The sequence below is a fragment of the Notechis scutatus genome, chromosome Z (assembly GCF_049901735.1).
Source record: "Notechis scutatus isolate UNSWTSFEM ecotype Mainland chromosome Z, rNotScu1.2, whole genome shotgun sequence".
Taxonomy (NCBI): Eukaryota; Metazoa; Chordata; class Lepidosauria; order Squamata; family Elapidae; genus Notechis; species Notechis scutatus.
The window spans coordinates 2,048,316-2,063,282 of NC_142025.1; the positions used below are offsets into that span (position 1 = coordinate 2,048,316).

A 14,967-nucleotide genomic window follows, 5' to 3' on the forward strand; every position below is an offset into this window, starting at 1 on the left:
AAAATATGGAATGGAATGGAAGAGGAGAAATAAAAGAATATAATAGAAAATAGAATAGAATAGAAATAGATGAGAATAGAAAATAGAAGAGAAGAGAAAATAGAAGAGAAGAGAAGAGAAGAGAAGATAGAAGAAAAAATAGAATAGAACAGAACAGAACAGAACAAAACAGAGAGACAGAATAATAAAAAGTGAGGAAGGGGTGCAAACAGGAGATCCTGCCTGAAAACCCTAAACTGGCAAATTCAATTCTGGATATTAAGCCTAAAAAAAAAAAAAAAAAGTACAGAGAAGCAACAGAAAAGATTACATGGCTCCTTCTTGACCTCACTTTGCAGGGAGAGGGAGAGATAAAAAGAGTCAGATCTTGTTCTATGGATTTCTAGGGAGACAGACATGCACTGAACTTTGCAAAAATCTCTCTTGAATCGGAGGAGAAAATATTTTAAAAGCCGGACAGGGACAAAGGAAGGAAACCGTTCGATTTCTATTTATTGAGTTAACTGGAGTGCCAGGAGAGAAAAAATCAGTGATTAACACGGACAAGAAATCCATAGGTTCCTGATACTTCCCCCAAGAAGGAGGACATCTTCCCTGGATATTCTTCTTTTGAAGCCCTGATCATCAAAGAAAGGAAAATAGCAATTCATCCCCAGTAGAAAGGTGGCGTTTAACCCCTGAAGACTTTTAGACTAGTCCTCGTCTTACAACTATTAGTGACCATTTGGAAGTTACAAGGTCACTAAAAAAAAAAGAGACTTAAGACGGTCATTTATATTTAGGATCATTGTGATTCGTTTCTCTCTCCGTGGGCATGAATACATCCGAAGTAGACCGCGTTGTTTCTCTGCGTCATGTAATATGGTATATATGGATATAATGCATACTTTTGGATTTATTTATTTATTTATTTATTCTGTTATAGTTAAGTAGAGAATATTGGAGTGGTGTGTCTTTGAGAACTGTATACAATGATATTTTATTTTAATGCATGCCCATTAGTGGACATTCAAAGTGACAATAAAGCTATTTTCTTCCCTTCCCTTCTCTTATTCTGTTCCTATCCTATCCTATCCTATCCTATCCTATCCTATCCTATCCTATCCTATCCTATTCCATTCCATTCCATTCCATTCCATTCCATATTCTATTCTATTCTATTCTATTCTATTCTATTCTATTCTATTCTATTCTATTCTATTCTATTCTTATTCCTTATTCCTTATTCCTTATTCCTTATTCTATTCTATTCTATTCTATTCTATTCTATTCTATTCCCTATTCCCTATTCCCTATTCCCTATTCCCTATTCTATTCTATTCTATTCTATTCTATTCTATTCTATTCTATTCTATTCTTATCCTCTACTCTATTCTATTCTATATCTATTCCATTCCATTCCATTCCATTCTGTATCTTCTCTTCTCTTCTCTTCTCTTCTCTTCTCTTCTCTTCTCTTCTCTTCTCTTCTCTTCTCTTCCTTCTTTTCTCCGTCCTTCTTTTTTCTCTTCTCTTCTATTTTATTCTATATTATGATTCTGTGATCCAAATTCAGACCGTTTGGCAACTGGCTCGCATTTATGACGGTCGCAGTGTCCGGGGGGTCACATGATCCCCTTTTGCATCCTTCTGACAAGGGAAGTCCACGGGGGAAGCCGGGTTCACTTAAAAACAGGATCACTTACTTAACAACAGCAGGGATTTGCTTAACGACGGTGGCAAGAAAGGTCATAAAATGAGGCACAACTCACTTTACAAATGTCTTGCTGGTTAGGATTTTGACAACCTTGATTGTCTGGTTAGGAGGTTCTTGTGTCGAAAGGATGGAAATTTTGTCAAAGCTTTAAGGGGCCTGGAGATTCTGATCAGAAAAGCTGAAAAACCCGCCAGTGGGTGTACACAATTATTTCCTATAAGTTTAGCATTTTATCCAGTGCAGGCGTATTCCTGTTATGTCACTACAAAAAACATACGCAGGGAGTCCTCGACTTATGACTATAAATTGAGCCCCAAATTTCTGTGGCTCAAGCAAGACAGCTGTCTGGGCCTATTGGACGATCTTCTTTGCCAGAGTTGTTAACTGAATTGTTGTGATTGTTAATTAATTAGTCAGGTGGTCGTTAAGTGAATCCGGCTTCTCCATTGAGTTTGCTTGTCAGAAGCCCGCCAAAGGGGATCACGTAATTCTGACCGTCATAAATATGAGGCAGCTGCCAAACATCCGAATTTTGATGAAGTGATCACGGGGATGTTATAACGGTCGTAAGTGTGAAAAACAGTCGTAAGTCGTTTTTTTTCAATGCCACTGTAACTTCAAATGGCCACTAAATGGCCACTAAAAGGACTCGCTGTGTGTGTTTTTCCCCCGCAAGATTAGACGTCTCCCATTTTTCAGACTTGGCTTTTGAAGAGCTTTCTCCGGCAAAGCACCGAAATTGGGAGTTAATGGAAGAGAGGGATTTTGGCTAAAAAAATAAAATTAATTTTGGGTTGGTTGGCCTAATCTTGGATGCTTCCCGACTCTCAGGAGATGCCTCCATCCATTGATGAGGTTTCCTGTCTCTTGGGCTTCCAAAGTGGGAAATAAGGGTGATGAAGATCTGTTTCCTCCTTGCTTATGTACACTTTGCACATCGTTTGCACATTTCTGAGAAACAGTTACTAAATTCCTACTCCAAAGCCTGCTCAAATGTTCACTTCATCTCAATGAGAAAGGTGTGCCTGTAGCATGGAATTTGGCAGCCTAAAGTAGTTTTAAACTAGAGATGGAAGAATGGAAGAATCAACATATAAAAATACATGAGAAGATGATAGAGATGGATAGATAAATAGATAGATATTGGGAATGTGTGTGTGTGTGTGTGAGAGAGAGAGAGAGAGAGAGAGAGAGATGATAAATAGGTGAGAGAAAGCCAAGATAGATAGATAGATAGATAGATAGATAGATAGATAGATAGATAGATAGATAGATAGATAGATAGATAGATAGATATATGGATGGATAGACACAGTGTAAAGATAGATGCTTAATTAAGTAGATGAATAGATTAGAAATGATAGATAGATAGAAAGGTAGATAGATAGAAGATAGATAGATGCTTACTTAAATAGATGAATAGATTAGAGATGATAGATAGATAGAGAGTGATATGAATAGAGAGAGATACAGTGTAAAGATAGATGCTTACTTAAGTAGATGAATAGATTAGAAATGATAGATAGATAGAAAGGTAGATGGATGGATGGACGGATACATAGATAGACAGATGATAAATAGATGAGCGAAAGAGAGCTGAGATAGATAGATAGACAAATAGATGCTACAGTTCAAATCTGAACTGGTGGTGCTTGACAAACAGGGTCTACAATCTATCAAAATTGGCAAAAAGATTGTTTTGAAACATCCATTTATGTTATTGCTTTATTTTATTTATTTTTTCTTTTATTACTATTTTTTTATTCACCACACTGAAAAAAACTCTTTTCCCTTACAGACAAACTCTGGGTGATGTGCAAAAAATTTTTTTTTGGGGTGGGAAAAAGACTCTAACTCTGTCCAGAAAGCAGGTTATTTTTCTCATTTCTCTTAGAAATGTTTTCGAAGCCTCTCAGAAAATACCAAGGAAAGTATAAAATAAAATAAAGCATTATCTGGGCCATTCCCTGAAGTCAACCAAAATGCAGATTAAAAACAAGACCCAGGAAGGAAAGTTTCACTCCCATCTCCACCAAGGTCAAGAAAATAAACTCCCCGCAAAATAAATGAGTATTTTATTGTAAAATAAAGCTGTGTCAGTGCCATTCCATTAACTCAATCAAAATATAAATCAAAAAACATGGTGAAGACTCAGCAGGGAAGGTTTTGCTCAGCGAGATCAAGAAAATACCTGTCTGTAAAATAAGTGGCTATTTTACTGTAAAATACAAGCAGACTTACAACAGTTCGTTTAGTCACCGTTCAAAGTTACAACAGTTCCAAACAAGAGTGACTCATGACCGTTTTTCACACTTAGGGACCGTCGCAGCATCTCCGTGATCACATGATCCAAATTCAGATACATGGCGACTCATATTTATGACGGTCACAGTGTCCCGGGGGCCATGCAATCCCCTTTTGCAACCTCCCAATGAGCAAAGGCACCGGGGAAGCCAGGTTCACTTAACGACCGTGTTACTGACTTAACAATGGCAGGGATTTGCTTCACAACCCTGGCAAGGAAAGTAGTAAAACGGCGGGGTGGGTGGGGAACGGGGACTCATTTAGCAAGTGTCTCACTTAGCAACATAAATGTTGGGCTCCGTTGAGCTCGTAAGTCGAAGAGTGCCTTCAAAGCTCTATCGATGCCATTCCATTAACTCAACCAAAAAAAAAACAAATTTCAAATGTTCTTCAGGATAGTTTGAATACCTGCCTGCTGTGGTCAGACAAAAAGAACACCAGGAAAATAAAGATTTTGCCCGTATCTCCATGGAGGTTGGTTGGTAAAGTAACCAAGATGGACTTTATTGACCTTAGACTCAAAGTCCTAAATCAAGAAGACAACTCAGCTAGGGCTTTCGGGTTGATGTTTGGTGTTTGTTCTTATTTTTGGGTCCCACTAATTGGCCAAACTGCAGGATCTATTTGGTCTCCGCAGACAATCAATCAGAATAGAATTGGAAGGGATGTCTGTCTAGTATGTTCTTGAAAACCTCCAGCGATGGAGCACCTGCAACTTCTGAACTCAGTTAATTATTCTCATGATCAGGAAATTCCTCCTTAGTTCCAGGTTAGTTTCCATCCGTCACTTCTTGTTCACCCTTTGGAAAATAAGTTGACCCCCTCTTCTTTGGGGCAGCCCCACAAATATTGAAAGACGGCTATCATGTCTTCTCAAGTCCTCTTCCTCAAGACCTCAATTCCTATTAATATTTTTTTTTTCTGTTCTGGATTCCCAGCAGATTGAAAAGCCCAAGAGGTTGTACACTTGTTCAACACACATAGAGTCCTAATATTGTCACTCCTACAATGGTCTATCTTAGAGGTCAAGGAGAAGATATCTCCAAAGTCTTGGACTGCCTATGTGGGTGCTCCATCACTGGAGGTTTTAAAGAAGAAACTGGACAGCCATTTGTCTCTAATGGTACAGCGTCTCCTGCTTGAACAGGGGGTTGGACTAGAAGACCTCCAAGGTCCCTTCCAACTCTGTTCTGCTGTTATTCTGTCCTCAAGAGCATGCAGAACAGCACTGAAAGCCATGTTCCTCAACCGTGGCAACTTGGAGATGTATGGAGTTCAACTCCCCGAATTCCCAGGCTGGGGAATTCTGCGATTTGAAGTCCACACTTTCAAGTTGTCAAAGTTGATCAGAAAGAAACAGAGGTGCACTTCTTTCCAACTTATCCAACCAATTTTAACTCCTCCTAGAAACACGAAGTATCTTCACAGCCTGTTATTCCAACCAGTGACACAAACCCACCTCTCAATTTGAATATTTTTGACCTAGAAATGTTGGGGGTCTCCAGAAGACCACCAGACTGGAAAAGACTCGGCAAAGCCAGCCAAAATGAGGCAGAGAGCATTTTCACATGCGTTATGCATTGTTGCTAAACACATTGACCCAACTATGGGATTTGTGAATTTAGTGAATTCAAGATGACTCTTTTCTGAGAATTATAAGGTACACTTGAGTGGTTTAGTCAACTGAAGGACGATACGGACATCCAACCACATAAACCTCATCCTTGGAGAAACTTCTGCTCTGCAGCCAGCTCTGTATTTAGGTGATCTTATAATTATTTTCCAAGACAACAAATAGTTTGTTTCAATAAAGAATCCGAAGAACTCAGTTACCTACACGAATCTGAGGAAATTGGTTTTCTACAAACCAGGTTCTCTGAGAACATCTGGCTTCCTTTAGCCACCTGATGCTAAATTCCTTTAATCAGGTTAATCCTGGAAGACAGAAGCCATATCACATTTTATTCCTGCTCTTACAGCTTTCCCTAAAACGTGTACATGATTAAGGTTGCGTCTTTCACAAAAGGCACGCAGGGTTTTGCAATGTGGTTGGGAAGACAGACTTATTGGAGGGAACGTTACGGATGCAAAAATGTAGAAATTTGGGGCTTTTCAATATTTCGTTCTTTTCTGCCCAGACCCCAATCCGTAAATATGACATTTTAGGAGGCCATCCACTTGCAATTGGCGATGGCTTTAGTTGACTTTCAGAATATATTCTCGATTATTTCTGATTTTAGAACAGTCATGAGCTTATCAGAGAACAATCAGAGCTAATTGAGAGGTGCTGTCCAAATCCTATTGTGACTTTGAAAACTCAATAAAAGTTCCTTTTTAAAAAATTTCTTTTATGATTCTTCTCCAGCAAGGAAGAAGGGTAGTAAAAATGCACACATACACAAGCATACCATGCATGCGTATACACGCACACAGAAACACGCATAATGGGTTTGTGACAAAGTCAGCCAAACAGTAATACACAATCTTTTAAATTACGTTGGACCCTTCAGACACCAGGATGGAAAAATATGGTATATTGCAGAAATTAAAGTGGCAGATTGCAACCTGTTCTTGAAGTCTAAAGGTAAATAAAAAAGAAAGAAAGAAAGAAAGAAAGAAAGAAAGAAAGAAAGAGAAAGAAAGAAAGAAAGAAAGAAAGAAAGAAAGAAAGAAAGAAAGAAAGAAAGAAAAGAAAGAAAGAAAGAAAGAAAGAAAGAAAGAAAGAAAGAAAGAAAAAGAAAGAAAGAAAGAAAGAAAGAAAAAGGGAGGGAGGAATGGAGGGAGGGAGGAAGGAAGGAAGAAATAAAAGGGGAAGAAAGGAATAGATTTAAGTAGGTAGGTAAGAAAAAAGGAAGGAAGGAAGGAATAGGTGGAAAACTAGCAAAAAATAATTTATAATTTCTTAGCAAAACTGCAGTAGTGACAGAACATTGGCTAATACCAACCAGCCCCAACAAAAATTTATTTGATAGCATTTTAAAAATCTGTACATAATCTTGATACAGCCACATTTTTTTTTACTCCAGGATCAATTTTGCACCAAGTACGTTTTGCCTATTCCTGGATTAGATTATTATAATCCCTCCAATAAATTGAAGAAATAAGTATACCGAACCGTTTAATTCACCCACACTCGAACTCCCAATAAACTAACCAAGTTTAAGCCCATCGTGCAAGTCACGGGACGACGGCTCCCGGGTTGATTCCACGCGAGGGCTAAACCCGGCCCGAGATACACATTAAAGACCCTTCCTCACAATAATGAACCAAAAATAAAAAAATAAAACCAGACAAGGCAACAAGACACGGAGAGAGGATTCGCTGTCTGACTTACCAGCGCAAAGATGGACGTTAAAGCGGAGCAGCAAACAAGGAATCTCAGACCGTGATAGATCAAGTGGGATCCCATAGCCAAGGGGGGTTCTGGAAATATCCAAGGATCGCAAGAGGAGGGAGGGAGTCGATCCTGTAATCCAGTGGATCCTTCTTGCACTTCTTTGCTGTCAAAGTTGGATTAGCCCAAAGAGAAAGTCTGTCCAAGTTCACACGACCTAAAGTCCAGAGAGTTTAAAAATCTGCAACTGATGAGGTCGGGGGAGCTGAATTAGAGGATTAGAAGGTATTCCCGGGAGGGGGCGATCCCGAAGATCGCAAGGAGCATCAGATCCTGCTGGTGGCTTCTCTTGGGGCCGCGCATCTGCCTCGGAGCCGAGAAATGAAATCCATGTGTCAAATCTCCCAATGGGTTTCCTCCCGCCCCCTTCTGTTCTCCTCTCTCTCTCTCTCCCTCTTTCTTTTTTTAATGAGGCAAGGGGAGAGTTCAGATAATTTATTTGTCAAGCCCCGGGGAAGGTGGGGAAAAGCGAAAGGAGGGGCCGGGAAGAGAAGGTGGGGAGAAAGCCCTGGAAAACCACTGAATTTATTTTTAGCTGCAGAAAGTTGGGCAATTCAATTAAGAAAGGGGGAAGGAGGGAGCGAAGGAGGGAGAGAATCCTTCTTGGACGATTTGCACCAAACAAGGAAGGAAGGAAAGGGGGGAGAGAATAGAAAGAAAAGGAGGAAGAAAGGAGGAAGAAGAAGGAAGGAAAAAAAGGAACGGAGAGAGGAAAGGAAGGGAAGGAAGAAGGGAAGGGAAGAAGGGAAGGAGAAAGATAGGAAGAAAGAAAAGAAAGGAAGAAAGGAGAGGGAGAGAAGAAGAGAAGAGAAGGAGAGAAGGAGGAAGGAAGAGGGAAGGAGAGGAAGAAAAGAAGCAAAAAAGCAGGGAGGAAGGGAAGAAAACGGCTGGGTTTTCCCAAGAACTCCTAGCGTCTCCAAACTGAACACCTTCAACCCCCGAGCTGGAAATAGCTTTCCGAAAGGCCGAGAGAGGTTCGCCGCAAGTCCCCCGCGACCCACAACCCCCACACACTCACACGTCCCCTCTTCACACCCTCTGCTTGGCGGAAGGCGAGTAGTCCGGCGTGGCCAGCGGAGCGTCCTGGGACAGCGCGTGGCGCCCAATCGCTCCCAGTCCAAAATTCCTGCCTGCCTGCCTTCTTTCTTTCTCTCCCTCCTTTCCTTCCTTCCTTCCTTCCTTCCTTCCTTCCTTCTTTCTTTCTTTCTTTCTTTCTTTCTTTCTTTCTTTCTTTCTTTCTTTCTTTCTTTCTTTCTTTCTTTCGTGCCTCCTTTCGTTCCTCCTTCCTTTCTTCCCTCCTTCCCTCCTTTCTCTCCCTCCGGCCGCTTCCGAGCCCGGCTCAGAGGGAAGAGAAGCGGCGACCTGGCCGCTTAGCCTGCCCTAAGGCGCCGGGGAAGAGGAGAAGGAGACGGCAGCCGGGAGGAAAACAACGCCGGAGTCGACCGATTCGCTCCGCCAAGCCCTTCCGCCGCTCGCTCGCCTGTCTCGCCAGCATCGCCTGCCGGGCCGAAGGCCGGGAGGAACCGGGGAAAAGTGGCCGGGGGCAGCCGGGTCTCCCCGGCCTCGCTGCTGCTCTTCCAGCCGCTGCGGAAGCCTCCCAGGTCGGCCCAGAAAAGCAGATTTTATCCTCTTTCTTTTTCTTTTCCCCTCAAAGGGAGGGAGGGAAAAAGAGGCGAGGCGCTCTCCGTCCGCTCCGTCCGTCCCCCGGTCGCATCTTTGGAGCCTCCCGCTGGCCTCCGCCGCTTGGCCGGAGCTCAATCGCCGCCTTTAAGCCCCGCGTTGCCCGCGCGGAAACCCGCCAGGAGGGCTGGAAGAGGCAGACTCGGGGCTCCGCCGCGCCGCCGCGGAAAGTGCCCCGCTCTTGTAGACCCGCTGCTTGATTTTGAGCCGCTCCGCAGACTTCGCGCGTGAAATTGACTTAACTCTGTAGCTCAAGCTGAAATCCGCTGGCTCTGGAGACCCCCGGACCTTCCTACTGACCCCCTGTAGGCTCTGGAATTCCGCAGACCAGCTGGTGTCCTTGAAATCGACCAGTTCTGCAGACCAGCTGATATTGACCACTCTCTTAGATTCTGTCTTTGAAATTGACTATTTTTGCAGACCTGGAGCTGAAATTGACTGAATTCTGAAGCAAAGCCCTTCAAATTGACCAGCCCTGCAGACCTGGCTCTGTTAGATCCAGTGCCTGCTAACCTACAGCTCTGCTAACCTACAGCTTGATATGGACCCCCTCTGTAGACTCCTGTGAAATTGACTAATTCTACAGCTTGTGGGGAGGGGAAGGCTGAAATTGAATGATGACCCGCAGGCCCAAACTTCATACTGACCCTCCTTGTAAACACCGTGTCTGAAATTGACAGGTTCTGCGGATTCAGTGCCTGAAATTGACTAATTCTGCAGACCTGGCACTTGAAATTGACCAGATCAGCAAAACAGGAACTGATATTGACCAGACTTTCTGTCTGAAATTGACTAATTTTGCAACCTGGGGCTGAGATCGATCCAAGACTTGATACGGAGCTACACCGTAGACATCATTTCTGAAATTGACTAGGTGTGTTTCCCGGGTGTTGAAATGGAGTGGATTTACAGACATAACATTTGAAATTGACCAACTCTGACTTGATCTCCAGTGCCTGCACTGAAATTGGCTGGCTCTACAGACGTGCAGTTTGACGCCAAAGCCCTCTGTAGACGCCATGTCTGAAATGAATTACTTCTGCAAATCCAGTGCTGAAACTGACTGGTTCTACAAATCTAGAGGATTTGAAATTGACCCATTCTCCAGACTCTGCACCTGAAATTGACTAGTTCTGTAGACCTGGAGCTTAAAATCGACCCCTTCTACAGACACTGTGCCTAAAATTGACTAATTCTGCAGGCCCAGCACTGCAATTAATTGGATCTGCAGATCTGGCACTGAAAATTAAAACCAGCTTTGCAAACACAATGTTGACATTGACCAGACCTGCAGCGTGATATTGATTGCTGTACAGGCTCCATGTCGGAAACTCACAAATTCTGCAAATGAGATGCCTGAAATTGACCCTCTTTGCAAACATAGTGCTTGAAATTGACCAATTCTGCAGACTTCATACCTGAAATTGACCAGCTCTGCAGGCCAAACCCTTGTAACTGACCAGCTTTCTAAACCTGGTGCCTGAAAATGACTAAATTTTCCAGCTGAAATGGAAAAACTCTGCAGGTCTGGTGCTTCTATTGCTGAACCTCTTCCCCAAATAATAATAATTAAGCCCAATTGTCATTTTAATTCTTGGCACTCTGGCCAGGTCCCAGCCTTGCTAGAGTGACCGATGGCCTGATATCAGTTTTCTAAATCCACTTTTCAATCCAATTAACCTGTTTCTAAGATGGAAAAACGGTGCAGGAGATGTCAATATACCCCAGCAACTTTGGGTAGCAAAGAATCGACAGGCAATCAGCAGGTGTTTCGAAGAAGTGAATATTTAGAATTTAAAAAGTCGTCTGGTGTTTTAAAGACTGATTCGGAACGCTCAAAGCTCCTGCCTCGAACAGCCCAATTTGTGAGATTCATTCTCTTATATTTCTTATATTTTTAATCTTCTCAGACTTTTTCTCCTGGCAGATAAATCAAGAGAAAAGCACCACCTTGGGAATAACACCTGCACGCCAGAAAAGCCGACATCAATTATTGAAATGCAGAAAGGCAAATACTGATTAAAAATATGATTTTACCCCTCACATTCTCTGCTCTTGATTCTAAATGCTGGCAAAGAGAAGATTGAAAAGGGTTTTATCTAATTCAAGTTAGAATTATTATTAATGAGTAAATTCCCAATGCTTTCCAGCAAGAATGCATAGAATACATTTTTGGAAAATGGAGGTTTTGCTAACAGTTGAGAATTTAATTTTCAGGGATAATATGGAACATTTAGATGGAGTTTTTCACCCTGGGCAACTAGAACATATGTGAACTCTTTTGATGGGTGGAATTGCAAATATTTTTTGGAAAGCAACATTTAAGGCCTCAATTATCTGTGGCATTTTGATAACAACTTAGTAAATTTATACACGCACCCACTCAATCCCCCAAACTGGGGGTCTTTCTGAGGGTAAATTGAACATTTTTATTTCCTTATTTTTATGTTTCAGGGAAAGAGGTTTAGCATTAGTCCATTGAATGTTACATATTCACACCAGACACAATTTCTTCTCCTTAACACCCTCAAATTCAGCCAAACAAACCAGCATCTAGTAAATTAATTGATTAGTTAATTTTAGAGAATTTATATGGTGGTCCCCTCACTTTCAGTGACTGTAGGCGGCTTACAAAAAAATAAAAATGATACAGGTTATTCTCCACTTACAACAGTTCGTTTAGTGACCAAAGTTACGACGACACAGAAAAAAAAGATTTATGGCTCTTTTACACACAACCATTGCGGCATTTCCCCATGATCACATGATCAAAATTCAGGTGAATTGACTCATACTTATGATGGTTGCAGTGTCCCAGAATCACATCATCCCCTTTTGCGACCATCTGACCGTCAGAATGGGGAAGCCAAATTTATTTAACAAACGTGTGACTAGCTGAACAACTGAAGGGATTCACTTAACAACAGTGGCAAGAAAGGTCGTAAATTGTGGTCGTAAGATCGAAGACTACCTGTATATAACCATAAATCCCGCACAAAATCTGAAAGAAGAACCTGAGAATGTCTGACCAAGAATGTTGGTTTGTTGGTAGGCCACAGGATGTCAGATCTTTGACCTCTTCCAGAAATAGATTTGTTCCTTTCTTCACCTTTCATCTGCCCACGGAGAAAAATTGCCAGTCATCAGATCTTGGAAAAATTAACTATTTACCAAGCTGTTGTGGTTATGCAACGCGGTGTGTGTTATGGCTGCATTTGACAAAGCAACCTTTGCTTTCGAATGCCAGGCAGGTGGACTTCCCTCTCAGAATCTCTAAGAACAAAGCCTTCAATAATATTTTATTACTTAATAAAATTATGACCTTACTTAAGAAGGTCCACTTAACCAGCATCCGAGCGAGCTACTAACCTGGTTTCCTTTCGTCCAAATGTAGGGTTAACCGACATTAATACAGGTTCTTACCTAGCCTTCAAATTAAACACAGGCAGTCCTCGACTTACAACCACTGTTCAAAGTTACAACCACATCGAAGGAAGTGATTTATGATGGGTCCTCGCATTTATGACCGTTGTAGCATCCATGTGGTCATGTGATCAATATTTGGTTGCTTGGCAACCGGCAACAGACGCAGCATCCCGGAATCACAGTTTTTGTTTTCCTTTTAATTAACGTATTGTTCTTAATTACTATTTTTGTACTTTACTATAGGTAGTCCTTGATTTACAACAGTTCATTTAGTGACTGTTCAAAGTTATAACGGCACTGAAAAAAAAATCAGTGTATGCCTGTGTTTTCACAGTTATGACCAGTGCAGCATTTCTCAGGGTCACGTGATTAAAATTTGAGTGTTTAGCAACTGTCTCGTATTTATGACGGTTGCAATGTCCCCAGGTCATGTGACTCCCTTTTATGGCATTCTGACGAGCAATGGGGGAAGCCGGATTCGCTTAACGACCGTGTTACTAACTTAACAATTGCAGTGATTTGGTTAACAGTGGCAGGTAAAGTCGTAAAATGGGGCAAAATCCCTTTAACAGTTGTCTTGCTTAGCAATGGAAATGTTGGGCTCAATTGTGGTCATAAGTCAAGGACTATCTCTAATTTTGATTTTATTTTTAATTTTTGTCTATGATGGACATGTGTTTATACCCGCGAAAATTCAAACTCAGCTACTGAGGATTGATTCAAATGGGCTTTTGCAGAAAAAGGCAGTTCAATGCTTTTCATATATATATATGCTTAGCATTGGAAATTAGCCCTGCTTAGCATTAGCCCTGCTTAGCATTGAAATTTTGGGCTCCATTGTGGTCATAAGTCAAGGTTGCCTCCTGTATTTGTTTTTAAATTTTATAAAATTTAAAAACAAATACAGGAGGCAACCCTTTGACTTATGACCACAATGGAGCCCAAAATTTCCAATGCTAAGCAGGGCAGTTGTTAAGTGAGTTTTTCCCCATTTAATAACCTTTTGTGCCACTGTTGTTAAGTGAATCATTGCAGTCGTTAATTTACTCACACGGTCGTTAAGTGAATCTGGCTTCCTTCTTGACCTTGCTTGTCAGAAGGTCGCATTAGGGGAATCTGTCATAAATACGAGTCAATTTTTCAAGTGCCTGGATTTTGATCATGTGACCATAGGGATGTCTGCAGTGGCCATAAGTGTGAAAACGTTTATAAGTCACTTTTTCCATCGCTTTTGCAACTTTGAACAGTCACCAAGCAAACTGTTGTGAGTGGAGGACTTTCTGTACAATGCATATATATATATAAAAATTCTGGTTGGGTAAAGGCCGTTGTGGGGAAGGAAGGGTTGTTGTTAGCCAACAAGGGTCGCAAATGTTTGACTCAAGTCATAAAATTCAGCCCCCCCACCCAAATTCTCTGTATCTCTGAGGTGACCCAGGCCATTCGGGACCCTTGAAATCTCGAATTTATGGGAAATTATAACCCTTTGCCGTGATTAGGAAGGAATCTGGAGATTTGATGCGGAGCTGGCAACATTGACGTCAATAGGACTTCTCTGGAGCAAGCGGTTTGGATGCGTTTTCTAGGGAGGTCTCTCGTCTGAAACAGCCCACGATCCTTAAGTACATATTTATTTAGGTTACCCTGGCCTGAAATAGATGCATTTGTGGTTGTTTCAAGGAACGCCTCTCCAGCTCCCAGCTGCCAGAATGAGGGAGATTGCCAGTTGTGGAAGAGGAGCGTATTTATGTTAAAGGCAAGAAAAGGAAGGAAGGGAGGGAGGGAGGGAGGGAGGGAGGGAGGGAGGGAGGAAGGAAGAAAGGAAGGAAGGAAGGAAGAAAGGAAGGAAGGAGAAAAGGAGGGAGGGAAAGAAGAAGCGAGAAGAAAGAAAGGGAGGAAGGAGAAGGGGAAAAAGGAAAAGATGAGAGGAAGGGAGGAATGAAAGAAAGAAAAAGGGAAGGAAGAAAGAGGGAAGGAAGAAGGAAGAAGAAGGAAAGGAAGACAGGAAAGAAAGAAAAGGAAGGAGGGAGAAAGAAAGGGAGGAAGGAGAAAAGGAGGGTGGGAAGGAAGAAGCGAGAAAGGAAAGGAAAGAAGGAAGGAGAAGAAAAAGATGAGAGGGAGGAAAGAAAGAAAGAAAAAAGGGAAAGAAGGAAGGAAGAGGGAAGGAAGAAGTGGGAAGAAGAAAAGGATGGAAGGGAAAAGGAGGAAAGGGAAAGGATGACAGGAAGAGAGGAAGGAAATAAAGAAAAAGAAGCAAAGGAAGGATGAGGGAAAGAAGTGAGAAGAAGCAAAGGGAAGGAAGGAGAAGGAAAGGAAGGAAGGAAGAAAAAGAAGGAAACGAAGGAAACGAAGGGAGGAAAGGAGAAAGGAAGCTTTACAAAATCTTCCCTCCCTCTCTCCCTCCTTCCTTCCTTCCTTTCTCCACCCCACCCCTCCCTTCCCTTTTCTCCTTCTCTCTTTCTTTCCC

The 14,967-nt window shown here is 41.9% G+C and overlaps 1 protein-coding gene across 1 annotated transcript in view; it reads right to left on the bottom strand.

Annotated features, from left to right (window-relative positions):
* Window positions 1-7,804, bottom strand: part of PTH1R (parathyroid hormone 1 receptor) — a 79,227-nt gene extending 71,423 nt beyond the window's left edge. Inside the window, exon 1 of the mRNA XM_087947295.1 lies at window positions 7,335-7,804. Within this exon, the coding sequence (XP_087803421.1) occupies window positions 7,335-7,409 (75 nt within the window). The 5' untranslated portion in view covers window positions 7,410-7,804. The remainder of the gene's footprint in view (window positions 1-7,334) is intronic.
* Window positions 7,805-14,967: the final 7,163 nt, after the last annotated feature.